At 47.3% G+C, this 21,334-nt stretch overlaps 1 protein-coding gene across 1 annotated transcript in view; it reads right to left on the bottom strand.

Annotated features, from left to right (window-relative positions):
- Positions 1-1,479: 1,479 nt before the first annotated feature.
- The window catches only part of CEP89 (centrosomal protein 89), a 67,232-nt gene continuing 47,377 nt past the window's right edge, over positions 1,480-21,334 (bottom strand). The window contains exons 16-19 of the mRNA XM_053604616.1: positions 20,793-20,934; positions 15,169-15,258; positions 8,591-8,760; positions 1,480-2,636 (exon numbers count right to left, since the gene is read on the bottom strand). Coding sequence (XP_053460591.1) covers positions 2,354-2,636; positions 8,591-8,760; positions 15,169-15,258; positions 20,793-20,934 — 685 coding nt within the window. The 3' untranslated portion in view covers positions 1,480-2,353. The remainder of the gene's footprint in view (positions 2,637-8,590; positions 8,761-15,168; positions 15,259-20,792; positions 20,935-21,334) is intronic.

Here is a 21,334-nt window from a genome sequence, read left to right as displayed (position 1 = left end):
TGACACCACCCAGCTGGGACAAAGTGGGGTGGTACTGTCGCTGTGTTGGGGGTGCACGACACTTCCCCTTCACGTGGGATGCCAAGGAGCTCGGCTTGGCTGCACCCCAGAGCTCGGTATTCTGGAGTGTTCTGCATTGGGCTTAGGCCCTTCCCGCAGGAAGGGTCGCCTACCACCGTGTGCCCAGGGAGGGCTCTGCTGAGCCACCCACGCTGGTGACTGTGCCTTCCACTCCAGCAGATGGTGTGGGAGGGTGTGGGGGTCCAAGCTCAAGAGCACAAGAAGCCAAACTTGCTTCACGTACTGATGACACCGGGCGCTGGTGAGGACGTGGAGCCACCAGAATGCTCACTCTTGCTGGTGGGAACGTAAAATGGTATAAACACTTAGGAAGTCTGGCAAATTCTCTCTTAACCACATCAGCCGTGCATCAGGATGCAGGTGCATCCTCCCTCCCCAAGGGCAGGAAGGGTGGCTCCCCCGACTCTCACTGCAAACACACCCATGCGCCTGGCCCCAGCCAGCTCAGTCTCCATTCCCCAGGCTGCTTTTATTATATTAATAACGCCAAAGCCTGCAGGGCTCACAGGGCTTCCCGAGTCACAGCTGTGTGACTTACAACTTGATTGGGAACTTTCCAGTGCCATATACAACCTCACCGGGACCAAAAAAGAGGGGAACAGTACCCTGCTCAGACGGGAAACCTGCAGGATGAAAGGGACAGGAGTCTCCACCCGCAGCCCAGGCTCTGCTGGGTCCAGCTTCTCGGGACCATTCACTGGGACTTCCCATCCACCCTCTAGCCGAAAAACTCGCTCCTGAGTGCTTCCCTCTGCTCTCGAGAGCCCTCCCCACCCCTCTCCAGCTGACACCCTGTCCTCTCTCAGGCTAGGGCACCCCGCCCCCTAGGAAGGACCCCACTGCCCTCTCGTTCTTTCTTGGAACCTCACAGAGCTTTCTGTGCCCTCAGCCACCTTGTCTTCCCTGCCTCACCCTCCTCTGTGTCCCAGACTCTCAGCTTATCTGCCCCATCCCTGCAGCCCCAAGTAGGGGGCTGGGCAGAGACCGAGGGCTGCAGGACCCCCCACCCTGCCTTGGCCACCGTTCCGTCCAGGGTCACCCAACTTGCAAAGTGCATTTGTACCCTTGATAAACATGCAGCGGCAGCACGAGGAGGTTCGCTTCTCAAGGGAATAAAAGGCACTCGTAAGAGGCAGGATAAGACGGGGATGTCAACAGTGGTTGTCTAGGTAGTAATAACCAGCAACGTTCCCAGCAACAGGCCACCCACCCTCTGTGCATGAGACTCGCTGGGCCGCGGCACCTTCAACCTGCCTGCAGGTTCTCAGAGCCCATGTGAGCTCCCTGGAGATGACATGGGAGCTACTTCCCAGTGAGAGGATACAGTTTTCACTCCTGTTGAGTCTTCCTACCTCTTGTAGAATAAAATCAAATTAGAAATTAAAAGTTGAACAAGTTTAATAAAATATAAAAGAACTCAAAGCCTTTAAGGTGACAAAGAGAAAAAATGTAAAAGAACTAGGAATTGCAATCCCAACTTTCCACCTCGCAAGCAGAGCTGTGTAAGCTCCACACGTGACGAGGACCAGTGGTGGGATGAGATGACGAGGGGCTCAGCTGTGAGGGGCCCCGCCACAGGATGTGTCCCAGGACCCCAGCCCTCCCCCCACAGTCAGGGTCCTCTGTAGACGGATGTCCCTGAGTCCCCACAGCACACCCAGGACAAGGGGCTGTAGATAACTGGCACTCAGGCTGGGAAGTCCTAGTGAATGGTCCTGAGGAGCTGGGACCGTTAACCTGAGGAGATGGCACAGAGGAACCCACACCGTGGCCCCTGGTGTCTCTCTTGGTGGTGGCAATAAGGCAGGGACCCTACCTCGGGGCTCCAAGCCAGAGTTCTTGTCACAGAGGGGGAGATATGTGGCCCCAGAATCAGTCACCTTCCGAAGAGGTGAGGGAAGGAGACAGGGGCAAGAACAGGTCGGTACAACTTACTGGGGCCTGAGTGCCAGCGCCTTGGTTTTTACAAAACAAGAAAACGCCACCACAGCTAGAGCGTGGCCATCATTACCGCTGCTTCCATCGCACGGTTCCTCCAGCAACACTTCACCCAACACCAGCACGGGGCTCGTCCCGCCCCCCACCCCCAGCCTGTCCCACAGGGCTCACGAGGCGAGCCTCAGGGGCAGCTTGGCCAGGGGACACGCACTGGCTCAGAAGTATTTCAGCAAGGAAATGTCAACAACGTATTAAACTCAGAGACAGCTTATTTTCTCCTTGCTCTGCAACACTCCGTGGGCTCCCGTGTCTCCCCTTGCCACTGTTGGCTCTCCTAGGGCAGGGGGCTGCCCTTCCCCAGCTTGGGTAAGGTGGACTTCTCAGGGGGATGGGTCTTCTCCAGAGGCTCCCGCATATGAGGCTTTGTGTCACAGTAGCTGAAACTATAGCCAACCAGCAGGTCTTCCTGAGAGAGTCCCTCGGGGCAGGGGTCCTCCAACGCCCCGGTGTCACCCCACACTCCTGTCCTCGCGAGGGTGGCCCGGAGTAGTTCTCGGATCCTTTGGTTTTCCTTGGAGGTGGACTCCCAAACCACTTCAAGTTCACCTTCCATTTCTCTGAAACAAAGAAATTAAGCAAAGGAAAAGTTTAAAATAGCACAATTTAATGGCTGGGTGTAGTGGCTCACACCTGCAATCCTAGCCCTCTGGGAGGCCAAGGCAGGCGGATGGCTTGAGCTCAGGAGTTCCAGACCAGCCTGAGCAAGAGTTAGACCCTTTCTCTACTAAAAACAGAAAAATTAACCAGGCATTGTGTGGGCACCTGTAGCCCGAGCTACTTGGGAAGTGGAGGCAGGAGGATCCCTTAAGCCCAAGAGTTTGAAGTTGCTGTGAGCTGTGATGCCACAGCACTCTAACCATGGTAATAGAGTGAGACTCTCTCAAAAAAACAAAACAAAACCGCACAAATGAAAAAATATTTATAGCGCTCTCCTGAATGGTAACATAGCAAGAACTCACAGGACAGAATGCTGACGTCAGAGAACGGAGCCCATTATGCTTGTGTTCTGAAGCAAAGACACACAGTGGCATGAAACGCCCGGGCGTAGATAGAAAAAAACCTGAAGGCACAGGCAGGCCTGTCAGATGCTACCGCACAGCGGCCTGGCCGCAGGCACCAACACGCATGGCCCTACACAAGGGCAAACAAAACGTCTTCTTCTGTGTCCCCTCAGAAGGGCAAACAAAACATCAGTATTGCTTTGAAGACAAAAGCTAATGCCAAAAACCCAGATTTTTATAGAATGGAGAGTAGATCATGGGTCCACACAAACTGAGAGTGACAGAAAATCTCAGGGCCCACTGTGAACTGTGTGTCCCAGAACTAAGCACGTAAGTGGAGGTATGTGAAGGACCCTCAAAGAAAGGATGAGGGGGTGAAAAATCTGCAGATCTTCAAAAGAACCTGCTCTCTGAAAGGCTACGAGTGTCCTGGGGGTCTGCAGCCACTGGCCTATTCTCAAATGGATCTAGAGTTTGAATCTACACTATTCCCTATGATGGGCATCTCAGGCCAACTGGAGTGAATCAAGAGCTAGAAGAAGCCAGGCGTGGTGGCGTGTGCCTGTAGTCCCAGTGACTCCGGAGGCTGACGTGGGAGGACAGCTTCAGCCTGGGAATTTGAGCCTGCAGTATCCTATGAATAGCCACTTCACTCCAGCTGGAATAAGACAGTGAGAACCCTGTCTCTTTAAAAAAAGAATAGAAAGGCTCGGTGCCTGTGGCTCAAGTGGCTAAGGCGCCAGCCACATACACCTGAGCTGGCAGGTTCGAATCCAGCCCGGGCCCACCAAACAACAATAACGGCTGCAAAAAAAAAAACAATAACGGCTGCAACCAAAAAAAAAAAAAAAAAAAAAAAATAGCTGGGTGTTGTGGCGGGTGCCTGTAATTCCAGCTACTTGGGAGGCTGAGGCAAGAGAATCACTTAAGCCCAGGAGTTGGAGGTTTCTGTGAGCTAAGATGCCATGGCACTCTACCCAGGGGGACAGCTTGAGGCTCTGTCTCAAAAAAAAAAAAAAAAAGAGTAGAAAGACATTTTTGAGAAAAATTAGGGGAAGAATTCAAAGAATGGGTTAAATAGTACAATGGACACAGCTAAAGAAAGAATTAAGTAACTAGAATATTGGGCAGAAGAAATCATCTAGAATGTAGTCCAGAAAAATATATTAATTACCTCTCTGGTAGGATGGAAGGCAAAAAAAGAAAATAAAGAAAAATATAAGATATTAAAAATCTGGGCGGCGCCTGTGGCTCAGTGAGTAGGGCACCAGCCCCATATACTGAAGGTGGCGGGTTCAAACCCAGCCCCAGCCAAACTGCAACAACAACAAAAAGATAGCTGGGCATTGTGGCGGGCACCTATAGTCCCAGCTACTCAGGAGGCTGAGGCAAGAGAATCACCTAAGCCCAAGATCTGGAGGTTGCTGTGAGCTGTGACGCCATGGCACTCTATCAAGGGCGATGAAGTGAGACTCTGTCTCTAAAGAAAAAAAAAAGATATTATAAAACTATTATTAGGCCAGGTGTGCTAGCTCACACCTGTAATCTTAGCACTCTGGGAGGCTGAGGCAGGTGGATTGCTTGACCAGGACTTGGAGACTTGAGCAAGAATAACACCCCGTCTCTACTAAAAATAGAAAAATAGAAAAATTAGCCAGGCATTGTGGTGGGTGCCTGTAGTCCCAACTACTCAGAAACCCCCCCCTCAAAAAAAAAACAAAATTTTATTTAATGTAATAATGGCATCATGGATATATATTTTTTAAAGTCCTTTTGTATTTTTTAAAAAGAATTACTATATCCTATTTTAAAAATTAGTAATAAAAGTAACTTGGCTCTGGGTTGGAAATGTTCTCTGGTACCAAAGAGAAGCAAATACAAGTCATTTCTAGAGAAAAATTGAGGGCCTTGATTCAGGCCCTCAGGATCCCGCTGATTAAACACCAACCAAATGTGTTAACAGCAAAAAATTACTGTATATAGAAGCAAGGAGCTGCACAGAACAAAAGCCAACAAAACTAGATTTAAGCACCCCCCCAATCTCAGATATTTGAATTATCACATAACTGAATAAAATATTAAAAGAAAAGGTATATTAAAATAATAAAGACTAAGAAATTATTTTCTTAAATGACTAGGTAGATTTTCAGAAGAACCAGATGGAATGTCTAAAAATGAAATATAGTTATTGAAATAAAAAACTCAGCTGTGTACAGTGGCTCATGCCTGTAATCCCAGCACTTTTGGAGGCGGAGGTTCAAAACCAGTCTAGGCAACACAGTGAGACTCTTCTAAATAAATAAATAAATAAATAAATATTAAAAAAGACTCTTATATACAAAAAATTAAAAAATTATCTGGGTACGTGGTGCATGCTGTCAGTCCTCGCGATGCAGGAAGCTGAGCTGGGAGGACTGCTTGAGCCCAGAAGGCTGCAGTGAGCTAAGATGAGGCCACTGCCCTGGAGCCTGTAGGACAGAATGAGACCCTGTCTCAAAAGAAAAAGGAAAAAGTATAAAACTAAACATGAAATAAAAAGAACACTGAACACAGATGAAGAGAGAATTAGTAAATGGGAATATTGAGTAGAAGAAATTACTCAGAACGTCAGCTAGAAAAACAAAGAAATGGAAACATGAAAAGATAAGGCAGGTGGGAGATTCAATGACAAAGTCAAACATATTTAATCTGAGTTTCAGAAGGAAATTTAAACAGAATGGGAGGAAAGCTATGTTTCTAAGAGATGATGACAGGAGGGATATAATAAAGGGATAATGAGTGAGAATTTTCTAAAACTAGTGAAAGACATAAAATCACAGATACAGGCTCAGCGCCTGTGGCTCAAGCAGTTAAGGCACCAGCCACATACACCTGAGCTGGCGGGTTCAAATCCAGCCTGGGCCTGCCAAACAACAATGACGGCTGCAACCAAAAAATAGCCGGACGTTGTGGTGGGCGCCTGTAGTCCCAGCTACTTGGGAGGTGGAGGCAGGAGAATCGCTTGAGCCCAGGAGTTGGAGATTGCTGTGAGCTGTGATGCCACAGCACTCTACCCAGGGCGACAGCTTGAGGCTCTGTCTCAAAAGATAAAATAATAAAATCACAGATACAGAGTATAATTTATACCAAATGGATACTAAAAAGAAATTCACAGTTAAGCGTGTAACCACAAAACTGCAGAGTATGGAGAGACAGAATAATCTGTGAGAATAACAACTCTTCTCAACAACAGGGAGACAGAGAAGAGAATGAAACACACTGAGAGAAAGTGGCTGGCAAAGTAGAATTCTGTGCCCAGAAAAATCAACATTATCTTCTGGAGCTAAAAATGACATAAAATAGACCTTTGTGTTCCACTTTCCGGTATCTCTAGAAATAATGACACTGGACAGTAACACCCCAGAAATGGTGGGAAGCACTCAGAGACTTTCAGTTCTTAGATGGAGGGTCTTACTTGGGGAGAGAAACAGAGAGGTGCCGTTAAACTCAGGGACTTTCAGTTCTTAGATGGAGGGTCTTACTGTCATGCACACTGGCCTCAAACTCCCGGCTTCAAGGGATCCTCACATCTTGGCCTCCCCAAAGTGCTGGAATTACAGGTGAAAGCCATAGTGCCCAGCCAAACTTAGATATATACATATATATATATATTTTTTTTTGTAGAGACAGAGTCTCACTTTACCGCCTTCAGTAGAGTGCCGTGGCGTCATATGGCTCACAGCAACCTCTAGCTCTTGGGCTTCAGTGATTCTCTTGTCTCAGCCTCCCGAGCAGCTGGGACTACAGGCGCCTGCCACAACGCCCGGCTATTTTTTGGTTGCAGTTCAGCTGGGGCTGGGTTTGAACCCGCCACCCTCGGTATATGGGGCCAGCGCCCTACTCACTGAGCCACAGGCGCCACCCCAAACTTAGATATTTTAAATGTTAAATATCTATGGTGAAAATTTCAAGAGTAACCACCAGAAGAAGAGAAAAATAATGCATAGCTTTCAAACCATTAGGGGGCAAAAACGGAAAAGGAAAAAAGGAGAGGGTAAAAAAGTTTATTTTATAAATTTTTTATAAAAATATTTTATAATATTTTTTTTTTTGAGACAGAGTCTTACTTTGTTACCCTCAGTAGAGTGTTGTGGTGTCACAGATCACAGCAACCTCCAGCTCTTGGGCTTAGGTGATTCTCTTGCCTCAGCCTCCTGAGTAGCTGGGACTACAAGCGCCCGCCACAACGCCCAGCTATTTTTTTGTTGCAGTTTGGCCGGGGCTGGGTTCAAACCCACTACCCTCGGTATATGGGGCTGGCAACCTACCCACTGAGCTACAGGCGCCATCCTATTTATGAAATCTTAAACTTCCCATCTGGCAAGAAACTTGGTACTGGCCCAACTTTTTAAGAAGTCATCCTTTATGGCAGTAAGAACTTCTGTGACTACAAAACTCATGTTAGGTAAGAATCCGTTTTGCCTGGCATTGAGAAGAATCTGTCTAAGGAAAAACACAGGCAGACACCTGCATTCTGCAGGGCCTCAAATGCACTCGTACCATAACTTGAAGAAAATTATATCCGAGAAGTATGGTGGGTTCTTCTGCAGAAGTATCATTCTGCACCCACCAGTTTATATTCCAGTCTGTCAAAGACAAAACAGGCATTAGGAGCAGGCTGACCTAAATGTGAAACCAAAACAAGGTGAGAGGACCACCTGGTTCACGTCCACAGGGCACATGCTACTCCCTGATGTTTAAATCCTCCTCTGTCACATGTTGGAAGGTCAGGCCTCAGGTGCACAGCCCACGGAGGACACACCGCACCCACAGACACATCATTACCATGCTGCAAAAAGGGAATGGATGGCCAGAGATTGTAAAGTTCTCAGAAACAAAACATTTAATCAAAGATTAATAAAACCTCCAAAGAACATGAAATAAAACAAGATTATTAAAGGGATATAAAAGAGTAGAAAAGTCAGTGAGAAGGTCAATTGAAGAAGTTCAATTCAATTCAAACAGAAGTTTGCTTATTTATTTAATTTATTTTTTTGAGACAGAGTCTCACTTTATCACCCTCAGTAGAATGCCCTAGTGTCGTAGCTCACAGCAACCCCAGACTCTTGGGCTCAAGTGATCCTCCTGCCTTAGCCTCCAGAGTAGCTGGGACGATAGGTGCCCCCCACAACGCCTGGCTATTTTTAGAGACGGGGGTCTCGCTCTTGCTCAGGCTGGTCTCGAACCCATGAGCCCAGGTGATCCACCCGCCTTGGCCTCACAAGTACTAGGATTACAGGCATGAGCTACTGTGTCCAGCCTCAAACATTAGTTTAAAAAAAGAGCGAATAAAGAAAATGAGCAAATAAAATCAAGACCCACATTAAGTTAGGACAAAACTAAAATGTAAAAATAAAATTAAACAAACAAACAAAACAAACCCAGAGGGTTTTACCAGAAAATCTCACCAAGCCCTCCTAGCACAGAAGCATCCTTCCTACAGGCTGTGTCCAGGGGCTGGGCGGCCCTACCTTTTCTGCCGCAGGGCCTCGTCCAGGACGTCCTGTTTGTCCTTCAGCATCTGCTGGAGGCGCCTCACCTCCTGCAGGTACTGCGTGGTCTTGCCGTGGAAGTCCTCCTGCTGCTCCGTCAGACGGTGGCTGATGTCTCCCAGCTTCAGAGCTGTCTGCTTCTTATACCCCTAGAGACCGAGGAGGCCTCAGTGAGTGAGGGTCAGCCTGCTGCCCGGCTGGTGGCCCCGGCTGCTGCATCCCCACCCACCCTTGCACCTGGGCCCACAGAGGAAGGCCTGGGGAGGAAGTCTGACCCGGGAGAGCAAGTCTTGATCATAAAAGGCATGAAAAGTGATAAGGGAATTTCATGTATAATAAAACCAAATTCCTAATTTACAGTTGATTTTTTACATGCTACAAATAAAAGTAAAACATAAAATATCACTACCACATAACAAACTGGATGATCCCGCAAATTAATCTACTTCTGTAGTTCTTTCTTCAGGACATTTTTTATCCCTTAACCAACCAATAACTTAAGAACTCACCCTGACACTGGTCAGCACTGTTCTACCTTCCCAGGAAAACTTCACCCAAGAACACAGCCAGGTCTGTCATTCTCCACCGTCAAATTCATGTATCTTTCCCCTTTCATTTTACTGTATAGTATTTAAGCTTTTAATGACCCTCTGATAATTTCTAAAATTGTGGTCATATAGACTCTGATGTGACAGACTCCAGGTCACACAGATACAATTTTTTTTTTTCTTTTTTGGTGGTAGTTGTCATTGTTGTTTGGCTGGCCCGGGCTGGATTTGAACCCGCCAGCTCCAGTGTGTGGCTGGAGCCCTAGCCACTGAGCTACAGGTGCCAAGCCCCAGCTATTTTTTTTTTTTTTTGTAGAGACAGAGTCTCACTGTACCGCCCTCGGTAGAGTGCTGTGGCGTCACACGGCTCACAGCAACCTCTAACTCTTGGGCTTAAGCGATTCTCTTGCCTCAGCCTCCCGAGCAGCTGGGACTACAGGCGCCCGCCACAACGCCTGGCTATTTTTCTGTTGCAGTTTGGCCGGGGCTGGGTCGGAACCCGCCACCCTCGGCATATGGGACCGGCGCCCTACTCACTGAGCCACAGGAGCCGCCCGCCCCAGCTATTTTTTTGTTGCAGTTGTCATTGTTAATTTAGCTGGCCCAGGCCAGGTTTGAACCTGCCAGCCTCGGTGCATGTGACTGGTGCCATAACCACTGTGCTATAGGCGCCGAGCCATAGATACAATTTTTTAAAAGAAATTCTGACATTCAGCTCACATATCCCCTCTGACCCAAGGATTGGTTTAGTGTACAATATTTACATTTACAAAGGCAAAAGAATCTTTGCTTTTTTTGTTTATTAATTTCTGTTTTTCATTTTTGTGATCAAGTGTATTTCTACTTTAGGGATTTATTAAGGCTCTCTGTGGTGAAGCTATAAACAGCCTTTGTGACTATTATTTACATATAATAAATGTACTCTATTGATTATGTTGTTAAACCTCCTATACCTTTTTTTTGTTTAGCTTCTTGCTCAGTCTTGGATCAAAAAAGGTGGATTAAAGCTCCTATGATTGGCCAGGTCTGGTGGCTCACGCCTGTAATCCCGGTACTCTGGGAGGCTGAGGTAGGTGGATTGCCTGAGTTCAGGAGTTGGAGACCATCCTGAGCAAGAGCGAGACCCTGTTTCTCCTAAAAATAAAAAAATTAGCTGCGTGTAGTGGTGGGAGCCTGTTGCCTGAGCCCAAGAGATTGAGGTTGCCATGAACTATGATGATTCCACAGCACTCTACCCCAGGCAACAGAGTGAGACTCTGTCTCAAAAACAAACAAACAAAAAAACCTCCTCCTATGATTACTAAGTTTCCATTTGTCTTTGTATCCTGAGGTTTACAATTTGTAAATCTGCCATTTTATTTACTGTACAGATATTCCCAACTACTCTACTACTCTACGTTATTAACTGCAGTCGTTAGCATTATGAAGGTCTGCCTTGTTGTTGGTGGGTTTTTTTTTTTTTTTTTTTTGGTCTTATTTAGTGCTTTTGGCCTGATTCTATCTTGGCAGATGTAAAGATTTTAATCTTGCTTTCTTTTTGTTTGCATAAATCTAGGTTATCTTCACTCATCCTTTAATTTCATGTATTTATTTATTTTTGGAAACAGGGTTTTGCTCTGTTTCCACACTACCGTGCCTAGATAATTAAAAAAATTTCTTTTGTAGAGATGGGGTCTTGCTGTGTTGCTTAGGCTGGTCTCAAACTCCTGAGTTCAAGTGAGCCTCTGGCCTTAGCCTTCCAAAGTGCTAAGTCACCATCCCTGGCCATTCTTTTATTTTAAGTCTTTCTGAAACACTTTGTTGCAGATTGTGTCTTGGAGCTAGTGTGGAATAGCATTTTCTTTTGTGAACCAATCAAAAAAAAAAAATACTGTTTTCCCTAGTGGGTGAATATTTTAAGGAACGAAGTCTACTTTCTTCACTCTTTTTGCTGTTATACTTCTATTAAAGTCCCTTGAGTCTTCCCTTATTCATATACCTTTATCTTACACGTCTTTAGTCCTCTCTTTTTCACTGGTTCCCTAAGAAAAGCAACTACATCAGCTCATGACCCTATTTACACTTTTCCTCTCCCTCCGTTCACCAAGTTCCATTTGATTTTTTTAGCTTTAATGATATCCCTTGGGTGGTGCCTATAGCACAGTGGCTAGGGTGCCAGCCATATACACTGGGGCTGGCGTGTTCGAACCCAGCCCGGGCCTGCTAAACAACAATGACAACTGCAACAAAAAAATAGCCGCGGGCATTGTGGGGGGCACCTGTAGTCCCACTTACTCTGGAGGCTGAGGCAAGAGAATTGATTGAACCCAAAAGTTTGAGGTTGCTGTGATGCCACGGCACTCTACCGAGGGCGATATAGTAAGACTCTGTCTCAAATAAATAAATATCCCTTCACTCTTAGTTATTACATATGAAGCAACTAGCAAGTTTATTCCATTCCCTCCCATCATCTTTTCCTTGGTTGTATTATTTGATTATACATTGTCAGAAAACACTCGCATTCTATTCTCTCAGCTACTATAAGTCTCATCTCACATTTAAATATATTCTTTGCTCAGTATGAGTTCATTTCTTGGTGGGCACAACTCACACTGATTGATACTTAGGAAAGACTGATGAAAGAAATGTTCCCAGAGTTCTTTCTTTCTTTTTTTTCTTTTTGAGACAGAGTCTATGTCGCCCTTGGTAGAGTGCTGTGATATCACAGCTCACAACAACCTTAAAATCTTGGGCTTAAGCGATTCTCTTGCCTCAGTCTCCCAAGTAGCCGGGACTACAAGTGCCTGCCACAACACTCGGCTATTTTTTGGCTGTAGTTGTTATTGTTGTTTGGTAGGCCCGGGCTGGGTTTAAACCCGCCAGCTCCAGGTATGTGGCTGACGCCCCAGCCGCTGAGCTGATCCCAGAGTTGTTATGTTCGGAGCTGTCCGGATGCTTTTGTTGCTGTCAGCATGACGGCTGGGTTTTCAGGCTCACCTGTGACATCAGCCCGTCACCCCTCTGGCGTGTGTAGAGGTCAGCTTGGCTGGAGGAATGCATCCTCAGCTCCTACTCTCTGGCCCCGAGTATTTAAGACGCCTTTCTACTGATCTCTAGCGCTCGGCGGTACTATTGAGAAGTGTCGTGTTAATGTGATTTTCCTTTGCTTTTTTCTTTATTTTTTTACAGACAGGGTCTCACTATGTTGCTCAGGCTGGTCTCAAACTCCTGGCCTCAAGCAATCCTTCAGCCTCAGTCTCCTAAGTAGCTGGGATTATAGGTAGGAACCAGGCTTTTCTTTTCCCCTTACATCTTTGTTTTTTGCCTATGTGTTCACGGTGTTTTTTCTTTTTTTTTTTTTGTAGAGACAGAGTCTCACTTTATCACCCTCAGTAGAGGACCATGATGTCACAGGACTCACAGCAACCTCTAGCTCTTGGGCTTACATGATTCTCCTGCCTCAGCCTCCCAAGCAGCTGGGACTACAGGCGCCCACCACAACGCCCAGCTATTTTTTGGTTGCAGTTTAGCCGGGGCTGGGTTTGAACCCTCCACCCTCAGTTTATGAGGCCAGCGCCCTACTCACTGAGCCACAGGCGCCACCCACACGGTGTTTTTTCTTTATCTGAAAGTCTAATGTCAGCTGGGTGTAGTGGTTCACGCTTGCAATCCTAGCACTTGGGGAGGTTGAGGTGGGAGGAGAATCCCTTGAGGCCAGGAGTTTGAGAGCAGCCTGGGAAACATAGTGAGGCCCCATCTCTACAAAACATTTGAAAGAGTAACTGCGCATGGTGGCAGGTGCCTGTAGTCCCAGTTACTCGAGAGGCTGAGGCAGGAGTTTGGGGTTGCTGTGAGCTACAATGACACCAACACACTCTAGCCTGGGCAGCAGAGTAAGACCCTGTCTCAAACACACAAAAGATCTGTGAGATTCCCCACATTACCATCAATACGGTGTGTTCATTTTCATTGCTGTTAGGAATTCTTTTATAAATGCATCACAATTTATTCATTTATTCACTGCTTATGGATATTGGTTATTTCATTTTGGACAATTATGCACAAAGCTGGTATGGACATTTCTTTCCACGATTTCTGATGTACCTGCTCAAGAACGTCCTGTCTAAGAGAAGGTCTGGTGGGAGCCTCGTCCCTGTTCCACGTTACCCAAACCCTGGACCCGTCTCCAGCCCAGGAGCGGCGTGGGAAGGCCCCTCTGCTCTGCGTCACCGCCATGCGCTCGTAGTGTCAACGTCTTTGTTTCTGACACTTGACTCCACGCTTCTCTCCTTCACCTTCTGGACACTTTTAATATTTTCTCTTTGTCTTTGGGCTCCCACGGTCTCACTACAATGAGTCTAGGAACAGATTTCTTCTTACGTCAACTGAGTACCCTTTAGATTCACCATATCCCCATTTACATTAAAACTGGGTCTGACAGCAACAGACACTCGGATGCTGCATTTAAACCACACAACATTAAATTCCTGGGAAACCAAGGTGTCTTCCAGGAACCTGTGATAACCCTTCGGGAGTCAACACCACTGCACTGGCTGTAGGTTTAAATTAAATCACTCCCACCACTGGAAGCCACAGGGTACATGCCTCAGAGTTCTGGGAGCAGCACATACGCGCACGTTTCCCTCTCCTCCAACAACTTCATGCCTACAAGCCCACACTGAAGGAGCATGGGGCTGCCCTGGTGCACGGAGGACGGGCCCCCTGACCACGCAGGATGACGATGGTCTGCTGGGCATGTCGGTCTTCCTGGGGGCACCCAGAACCCCAGCCTGGTGCTCACAGATGCAGCCTGTGGCAGACCCCAGTAAGAAACCACACCACTCCCCTGGCTGCACCTCTGCCCTACAAGGCTGTGCAGCTCGCAGACACTGCCTACCCATAGTATTTAAGCAAAATCTAGGAAACACAGGTAAATATGGGACCATAAACTCTATTCTTTGCATTAAGACAAAGGACCACAGCAATTTAAAGTAAAATTTTGTTGCCTCTACCTTTTTAAAACATAAATCCTTCAGGACTAAAACAAAACAAAGTCACAACACGGGTCCGCTCACACATGCACACCATTACGCACAGCCACACCCTGTGTATTTATACCCAGCCAGCCAATAATTAGCTTTTCCGAGTTTGTGAATTTTCCAATATACTAAACACCATCAACCCATTTCTCCACCCCAGGCCCTTCTGGTCACTGCTCTAAGCACACGTGCACGTTGTGCCACAGAGCCTAGGTCTTGTTCCCCATAGCTGGAGCTGCACATTCTCACAGTACCTGCCCTCCAGCGGGGCCTCCAGCCTGCTGCTGCCCTCCCTGCCCCAGCCAGGCAGGAATTAGTGTGGCTGAGAGGCCAGCGGTCAGAACACGGCCTACCAGGTGGAGCGAGGGGGTGGCTGAGGGCAGGGGAGGGGGCACAGTGACAGCAGCTTTCTTTGGGCAGGGAAATTGGAAGGTGCAACCAGGATTAAGGCAAGACAAGAGAAGGTCAAAGCTGCTCTCTAACAGAACCAAACAAGTGCTGGGCTTATAAGAAAGCTGGGGCATTAATTTAACGGCACTATTTCCACCAGCAAAATCTCAGACTGCTTCATCCATGGATCAGTAGTGACAAACACAGGCAAAATATGGCATTTTCTTCTTCTTCTTTTTTTTTTTTTTTTGAGATAGGAGTCTTACTATGTCACCCTGGGTAGAGTGCCGTCGCATCACAGCTCACAGCAATCTCAAACTCTTTGGGCTCAAGCGATTCTGTTGCCTCAGCCTCCCAAGTAGCTGGGACTACAGGCACCCCCACAACGCCCGGCTATTTTTCTGTTGCAGTTGTCATTGTTGCTTAACTGTCCCAGGCTGGGTTTGAACCCACCAGCCCCGGTGTATGTGGCTGGCACAGTAACCACTGTGCTATGGGCACTGAGCCTGAAATGTGTCATTTTCTTAAACACAAAAATCCACACCAGTAAGCCATTGTTCCCCCCTTCAAAATGGGATCTCTGAGACCAAGTGACCCTTACCTTGACTTTTTCCTCTAACTTCCCCAAGCGAATGTTGCCTTTTATGATTTTGTTGATAACTCCATGCTTCTCATTTTCTAAACATTTAGCCTAAGGAAAAAGGTGAAAAAAAAAAAATAAGTGGGCTCTCAGTTTTACAGAAAAGTTAAAATAACTAATTCTTTTTTTATATAATAAAGTATCAAGCAATAGACCAGGCGTAGCGGCTCACACCTATAACCTTCCAGTACTTGGGGAGGATGAGGCAGGATTGCTTGTGGTCAGGATTTCAAGACCAGCCTGGCCAATAGTGAGACTCTGTTATCTACAATTTTTTTTTTTTTAAAGTCAGCTGGGTACAGTGGCTGGAGTCCCAGTTATTTGGGAGGCTGAGGCAGGAGGACTGATTGCTTGAGCCCAGGAGTTTGAAGCTGCAGTGAGCTATGATGCCCTTCCTATCCCAGCCAGGTGGGAGCCAGTTTGGCCACTTCAGCCTGGAAGACAGAGCAAGACCTCGGCCAAAGTATTAAGGAATAAGTTATTTTGCAAAGATACTACTTCTTATAAGTAATCTGCATTCTGAGACCTTTCCTGCCCCACTCCCCACCTGCCCCCACCTCCAGTTTCCTTGGCTGGGGCCAAGCTCAGGTAACAGCTGGGGAGAGCCAGGGGCAGGGAGCACAGTGGGGGCCCAGCTGCGGCTGTGCACAAAGAGAAGATCTCTGTGCACAAAGAGAAGATCTCTGAGCAGCAAACCAGGGCAATTAGGGGCCTTGCCGGCTTCCAGGCCACATCTCCATTTCAGTGGAAGATATCATTCTTTCAATCACATCCTAGGAGTAAGTGCCAAGATGCAAATAACTGTAACTTGACTAATCTGATCACTTAATACAAATGCACAATGCTGTTCTCTAAACCAAACGTGACAGGGATGTCATTTGAAACTCAATGATTTAAATTAATATCCAGATGGGAAACAATCAACTAGGCACTATAAATGAACTATTTCAGACACTAAACATTTAAAAAAGGTACAGTGAGTTTTTTTTTTTTGTAGAGACAGAGTCTCACTTTATCACCTGGCGTCACACAGCTCACAGCAACCTCCAACTCCTGGGCTTAGGTGATTCTCTTGCCTCAGCTTTCTGAGCTGAGACTACAGGCACCCGCCACAATGCCCGGCTATTTTTTTAATCTTTTAGTTTTGCAGTTTAGCAGGGGCCGGGTTTGAACCCGCTGCCTTTCGTATATGGGGCTGGTGCCCTACTGGCTAAGCCATAGGCACCGCCCGAGCATTTTCTAAAGTGGGCTAGTGGTGACAGGTTTTCCAGAAAGGAAAGCTAAGACACAGAGTTAAACAGCTTGCCCTGAGTCTCACACAAAACCAATCCTGGAGGCAGGATTAGAAAGTAAGATGTCAGTATGTGATAAATAAAAGAAGGTGTGACACGGAACTTGGGGAGATGGAATGTTTGTAGCTGCAGGTAATCAGTGGAGGCCTCGCTCTGCCCAAGCATGTCTGGGTGGGGTGGGGTGGGCTCTCATGAGGCCCAGGAGGCCAGCAGGGTGGGGCAGGAGCACACGGCCCAGTCCCACGACAGGGCGGAGGCCGGCAGTGGGGCCAGCACCACCCCCGGAATGGGCCACGGGGATGTGCCTGGTGACAGGTGGAGCCAGGGTGTGTGCGAGCAGCTTCCTCACATCCTATACTGCAGCTTCAGCTCTGAGTGGTCTGAGACTCTACACTTGAGCCCAGCTTTCAGATCATTATAAAACAGCAGTTCTCAACCTGGGGGTCTCGACCCCTCTGTAACAATGAAAATACACTGTGGCGTTAGGAAGGTTGAGAACCACTGTTAAGGTCAAGCCGGGAGGAAGGAACACATTTTATTAACGGTCTGTCGGTTTCATTTGTAACTTCTAAGTATCTGGACACACAGTGTGGCCTCCATTTTCATTCCTATCCTGGGCTACAGATACACGCGACGGGACTAGGGGACCCTATCTGAGGGTCCAGGAGAATCTGACTTCATGCTCTCTGACCCGTGTGGAAGGAACAGGGCCTGCACCCCGGGGACAGGGATCCTGTGTGTCCTGCCCTGCAAACAAGGTGGCTTCACATTACAGGGGCACTCACACGTGGGGCACTTCCCCAGGACTGTCGTCAGATGAACGGTATTTGGCACTTCATATTTTCAGCAAGCTTTTGCTTTGCCTTTACCCTGGTGGGTGAGCCTGGTGGGCACAGCAGAAGGGAATCCGGACATTTAGTGTAGCCACAGAAAACGCCACAGAGTTGAGCACTGTGGTTGGATGGCAGCAGCTTTCCAGGAGGGGGATCCAGGGTCAGAAGGCCCAAGCGCTTTCAACCCTCTTCCACGCTCTGTCAAGTTTAAACTGCTTTCCAGAAGATTCCAGGAAGGACTCAGAAAACAGCTGTGACATATGACCATGTTTACCACCTTCCTGTTAACATAGCAACTACTACAATTGTGAAAATGTTTTGTAACACTAAGTACGAAATGGTATCTCAGGACAAGGTTAATTAATTAGCATTTCTGTTATTACAAGCAAAGGTCAACATTTTTCACCAAGAGGTGCACACAACTTATGTTCTCTCTTGTACAAACAAGAAGTGAAAGCCCAGGTCCAGTTTTTTACGGAGGAACTTAGTTTCTCTCTAAGAAGCCGGAAGGAGCCTGTGACTCAGCCCTACAGACTCTGCACCCTCCTCACTCCCAGAGGGGCCCAGTCACTTCCCGGTCTGCCCAGCTCTGACCCTCACAGAGAGTCGCTGGTTTCTTTTCTAATGACAGCTGTTAACTATTAATTTCAAGCCTGTACTACCAGAGATTTCCCACACTGCTTAAACTAGCATGCTTCACGGCACGTAAGCTGTATGTGTGCAATGCAGAAAAAAACCAAATGCAAAAAGTCACCAGTAATTCTCGATTTGGAGATAACTCACTGTTACACTTTGGGGCAGTCTCACCAGATTCTTTTCAATGCCTGCAGCTGGGAGCAGCACCGGCCCTTTCTTGCCATACAGGGTATTGCAGACATCTTTTTAAGTCACTGTGGAAAGGCCTAGAATCATACTTGCAGCATCTGCAGTGTTATGACAGATACGCTGGGTTTCCACGTTCCTGACTGATAACCCCCACAGGCCTTATTGTAACTTGGGGGCGCTGCAGGCCTCAGGATGTAGAATGAATCTCTCTGTCCCTCTCTGGTCCTTTCACTTGCCCAATGCAGGACTCTGGCTGTGGCCAGAAGACCCTCCATTGACAAAGGTCCCTGCCCCACACCCGAGAGGAAGGGCAGCTGCACAGGGGCCGGGGGGGACCTGAACAGACAGGCCAGCTGCTTTTGTCCCCTCTCCTATGCCTCTCCCAGCCCATCTCTCCATCTGGACCCTTCATCATATCTTTTATAAAAACTGGTAAATATAAGTAAGTGTTTCCCTGAGTTCTGCGAGCTGGTCCAGAAAATTAATCGAACCCAAAGAGGGGGTCATGGGGATCCCAAATTGAAGCCAGTTGGTCGGAAGTCCAGGAGCCCAGACTGGAGACTGGTGGGAAGGCGAGACTGGTCTCAGGACTGAGCCATCACCCTGTGGGACCTGACACTGTCTCCAGGTGGACAGGGTTGGAACTGACATAGAAGTGGCTCAGCTGGTGTCTGCGGCCTAGTGTGTGAGGGGAAACCCCACCTTTGGCCACACAAGTCTTCTTCTGTGTCAACTTGTGGACGTTCAGAGGAAAGAAGGTTTGAGAGAAGCATTTTCCAAAAGCAGCATCTCCCTGGCTGGCTGTGTGGGGCTCCAGCACCTTGGACCACCCAGAACTCACTCAGTTCCTTTCTTGGGAATGGGGCTGCCAGGAACGGAGCAGGGTGAGGGTCACTGCAGCTACCTCTTTCTGACCTACATGGCATCCTTAGTGTGGACTCTCCAGCCTGTGATGCTAACATGTCATCTTCCAACAGGGAAAACACTGCACACCACAAAAACGCCCCCGCCGCTACCATGAACACCTGGTGCCTGTTCTTCCTACTTAGTTAAACAAACTAATTCTGTTAGTTTCCCTCGTAAAATAGCATTTGCCATTATGTAAAGGTTTGGGTTGGGCGGCGCCTGTGGCTCAGTGGGTAGGGCGCTGGCCCCATATGCCGAGGGTGGTGGGTTTGAACCTGGTCCTGGCCAAACTGCAACAAAAAATAGCTGGGTGTTGTGGTGGGCACCTATAGTCCCAGCTACTCCGGAGGCTGAGGCAAGAGAATTGCCTAAGCCCAGGAATTGGAAGTTGTTGTGAGCTGTGATGCCACAGACTCTACCGAGGGTGATAAAGTGAGACTCTGTCTCTTAAAAAAAAAAAAGGTAGGGCTCAGCACCCGTGGCTCAATCGGCTAAGGTGCCAGCCACATACACCTGAGCTGGCAGGTTCGAATCCAGCCCGGGCCTGCCAAACAACAATGACAGCTGCAACCAAAAAAATAGCCAGGCGTTCTGGCGGGCGCCTATAGTCCCAGCTACTTGGGAGGTGGAGGCAGGAGAATCGCTTGAGCCCAGGAGTTGGAGGTTGCTGTGAGCTGTGATGCCACAGCACTCTACCCAGGGCGAAAGCTTGAGGATCTGTCTCAAAAAAACAAAAAGGTTTGGGTTAACTGCCAATCAAAATTTTCTTCCCCATGGTTAAATGATAAACTTCTGGAGAATTTGAAGATTTACAGTTGAAATTTAAAACACACGTGGTCCCTGACTTACAATGGGTCACATCCCAACAAACCCATTATAAGTCCAACATATCATCAGTTGAAATGCTTTTAATCCTGGCAACACAGCAGATAGTCCACAACTTACAAAGGTTTGATTTAGAATTCTTCAGTTTTACCATGGTGCAAAAGTAATATGCCTTCAGTAGAAACAGCAACTCCATAGCAAGTCATCAGGAGCCCCTCAACTTACAACGGGGCTACTTCTGAGCAAAACCCATCAAAAGCTGAAAAATCCTAGCTCAGACCTTTTATGGCTCATTTAAAAAAATACTTTGTAAGGCCGGGCACAGTGGCTCACACTGTAATCCTAGAACTATGGGAGGCCAAGACAGATCACTTGAGACCAGGAGTTGGAGACCAGCCTGAGCAAGAGTGAGACCCTGTCTCTACTAAAAATAGAAAAACTAGCTGTGCATTGTGGCAGGTGTACTCCCAGCCACTCAGGAGGCTGAGGCAAGAGGATCACTTGAGTTTGACACTAGCCTGGGCAACATAGCCAGACCTCATCTCAAAAGTAAACAGCCAAGCGTGGTGGCTCGCGCCTATAATCCCAGCACTTGGGAGGCCAAGGTGGGTGTATTGCCTGAGTGCATGGGTTTAAGACTATCCTAAGCCAGATAGCCAATGGCTATCTCTAAAAATAGCCATGCATTGTGGTGGGTGCTTATAGTCCCAGCTACTTGGGAGGCTGAGGCAAGAGAATCACTTGAGTCCAAGAATTTGAGGTTGCTGTGAACTATGACACCACAGCACTCTACTGAGGGCAACAAAGTGAGACTCTGTCTCCAAAAAAAAAGAAAGAGAAAGAAAGAAAATACTCTTAAAATCCTGCTCGGACATTAACTTGATATAACTTTCAGGAGACTTACCACATGTATAAGACGGTCACGTTCCTGGGTTATATTCTCTGCCAGGCCAATAAGGTTTGCCAAATACTGGTGAGCAGACATCTCGTTCCCCATGGCTTTTTCCACCTGCTTTTTGAGGACATCAATTTTCTTTTGAGATCTCCTAGAGAATTCCCCCAAATGGTGGAATAAAAGCTTATTAGCCTCCATAACTAGGTCATGGCGAATATCTATATAAAAAAATAGCGAGTAAGTTAGCATTTAAATGTTAATTCTTCAGCAACCTAAATCTTCTATTAAATTTCAAGGTGAGAAGAGGTAAGTGAATTTAATCTGAAACCAAGCATGATTACTGACTCCAAACCAAGTTAACAGGAGTTATAAAATCCCTAACAATAAATAGGCTAATTAAATATCATTCTATAACTTTCTGGCTTATGTTCTAGACAGAAGTTTCAAGATCTTTTTGAAAAAGGAATCCATAGTTTGGCACCTGTGGCTCAAGCGGCTAAGGCGCCAGCCACTTACACCTGAGCTGGCAGGTTCGGATCCAGCCCGGGCCC

Source organism: Nycticebus coucang, chromosome 10, assembly GCF_027406575.1.
Source record: "Nycticebus coucang isolate mNycCou1 chromosome 10, mNycCou1.pri, whole genome shotgun sequence".
NCBI classification, from domain to species: domain Eukaryota; kingdom Metazoa; phylum Chordata; class Mammalia; order Primates; family Lorisidae; genus Nycticebus; species Nycticebus coucang.
Note: the sequence above shows the minus strand (reverse complement) of the source record. Positions and strands in the feature narration are given on the sequence as shown.